Source organism: Diplotaxodon limnothrissa, linkage group LG1, assembly GCF_057381915.1.
Source record: "Diplotaxodon limnothrissa isolate DT_005_m linkage group LG1, D_limnothrissa_male_GT1.1, whole genome shotgun sequence".
In the NCBI taxonomy this organism is placed as follows: Eukaryota; Metazoa; Chordata; class Actinopteri; order Cichliformes; family Cichlidae; genus Diplotaxodon; species Diplotaxodon limnothrissa.
This window is the reverse complement of record NC_140596.1, coordinates 762,450-764,667: the sequence shown is the minus strand read 5'-3', so window position 1 is coordinate 764,667 and position 2,218 is coordinate 762,450. Positions and strand designations below refer to the sequence as shown.

The following is a 2,218-nucleotide window of genomic DNA, read 5'->3' as shown; positions in this document are numbered from 1 at the left end:
ACGTACGATGGTCTTTACTTTCTACACGGTGCATTTCAAGGTCCTGCACCCATCCGTCGGTAAACTGTACCTGGGCTTGTTGCAGTGACCTGAAGTTACTAAACTTCATGAGTGTATGCACTCACTCCAAGAACCGTGTAATTATAAATATGCATATAAATATGCTACGATGAGATAGCTGACTTCATCTAACTAGCAAATGTTTTCCAGGCTACGTTGGTGATGCAGTTTTTTTTAATGTGTATGATATTTTTGTCATGCGATTTTAAAGCTGGTCCTACAACCGCATCCAAGAATAACATGCAGCTTATCTCAGAACTGTCGGTGAAAATTATTCTTGGAGCTAGGTTTAATTGAGCTGCATTTTAAAGAGGTGCAATTTCACAATTTGTGTATATTTTCTAAGTTCACTATTTTGTCATGTGTTGAGAAAAACACAGATTAAAAAATTACATGGTCTAATATTTACATTTAGCATAACTGCAACATGCTTTTTTTCGTTTTTTTTTTAAAGACTCGAAAGGACTTGAAATTCAAAGTTTCAGACTTGTGACTTGACTCGGACTTTTACACCAGTGACTTGAGACTCGACTCTGACTTGCCTGACATTACTTGAGACTTGACTTGAGACTTGAGGATAAAGACTTGAGACTTACTTGAGACTTGCAAAACAATGACTTGGTCCCACCTCTGGCACACACACACACACACACACACACACTGTGAAACAACAGAGATAATTTTAAATCTGACCAGGAAAGAAAATTACGCACATTACAGAATCGTACGTGTTCGTGGCGTAGTGTGGAAAAAAAGGGGTTTGCTGGAGCTGACAGCCATCGACCTCCAGGGCTGACACATGAGCCTGCAGTTCCTCTAATTCTCTGCAGAGGCAGCAGTGAGCAGGTCCTCATGTTAAAGCAGAAACATTTAGAGCCTGTTACAGAGACAGTGTGGTCAGTTTGCATTATTAGGGGCGTGGCCTCTCTGACTGACAGGCAGATGGTGACACAGGTGGCTGTTGCTCCTAGTCAGAGCGTTTATGCTGTTGGAGCTTTTGTAGCATTTTTAATGACATCATGTGACCAATAACATGGCTGCTGTGAGGTCACTGGACTAACAGACCATCCAAGAAGACGGAGCTCTAGTTTTAGGATTTTATGGCTAAGCTAGCAAGCATCAGGGGAGAGCTAAGCTCTTCACCCCAAAAACAAACGGAGGCTTCACTACTAGGAGGTGACACCATGGTGGAAGGTCCATCTTTGATATGACAGACACAGGGTCATGCATGTGAATGTGTGCATGAGCGACAGGGCAGCGCATGATTAAACGTCATCCTAACGTTGAATTTACAGCTGATTTTCCAGCAGTTTGGTTTGTGCAGATAATGTGGGAGACTGATCTGGTCCCAGCTCGTTTCCCTGATCGTGACGGGTTCTGATGTTCTTCTCTTCTCCTGAGTTTAACTCCTCCAGCTCTGCAGGTGTCTGCAGATACAGTTCAGGTTCACGCTGTGCTCCTCTCCGAGCTGCAGACATGTTGACACATCATTGCTATGACTCAAAGCAACAAACAGGCGCCATGATTACGAACGCTGATTATGTTTCAGCTCCAACATGTTTCCTTTAGAAAAGTCTGTGCTACACATTGTTCTACACATGAGTTCCTGACGCCATCGATACGGACTAAACAACATCTCCATCACTCACATCAGCTGTGCAACTCATTTTACTCTCACACGTCTGTCACACACGTGTCCCTGTGATTCAAAGGAAACTAAAGCCACCATGAGTCACCAGAAAGTGAGCTTCCTGTTCTCAGGCAGAAACCGAAGCATGGCTGCTGTATGTTTATGATCAGCTGAAATCAGACATCATCTTATTCTGAACTGTAAGTCATGCAAAGCTACCCCAGCAGAGAGCAGCTGGGGCCACGTTACAGTTGGTGGTGAGTCTCAGAGGAGGACGAACTGCTGAATCCGCTCGGATTTCTCAAGTTTCTCTCTGAATCTGCAGCTTTCCTCTGCAGGATGGAAACACATGGAGGCCGTCAAACTGAAACGATTTCACCTGCTGATCAGAACATCAACAGATCTGTTCACTAACACCTTCATCGTATGCAGCAATTAAAAAGAAACCTGAGCTGCGGCTTTAAAAACACGTTAGCATGTTGTTAACATCCCATGTGATGGATCTCCGGTCCACGCTGCCCCTCTTCA

General features: G+C 44.0%; 1 protein-coding gene across 1 annotated transcript in view; it reads right to left on the bottom strand.

Annotated features, from left to right (window-relative positions):
- tshz3b (teashirt zinc finger homeobox 3b) overlaps positions 1 to 1,538 on the bottom strand; it is a 13,425-nt gene extending 11,887 nt beyond the window's left edge. Inside the window, exon 1 of the mRNA XM_085350998.1 lies at positions 1,354 to 1,538. Within this exon, the coding sequence (XP_085207124.1) occupies positions 1,354 to 1,538 (185 nt within the window). The remainder of the gene's footprint in view (positions 1 to 1,353) is intronic.
- Between the last annotated feature and the right edge of the window lie 680 nt (positions 1,539 to 2,218).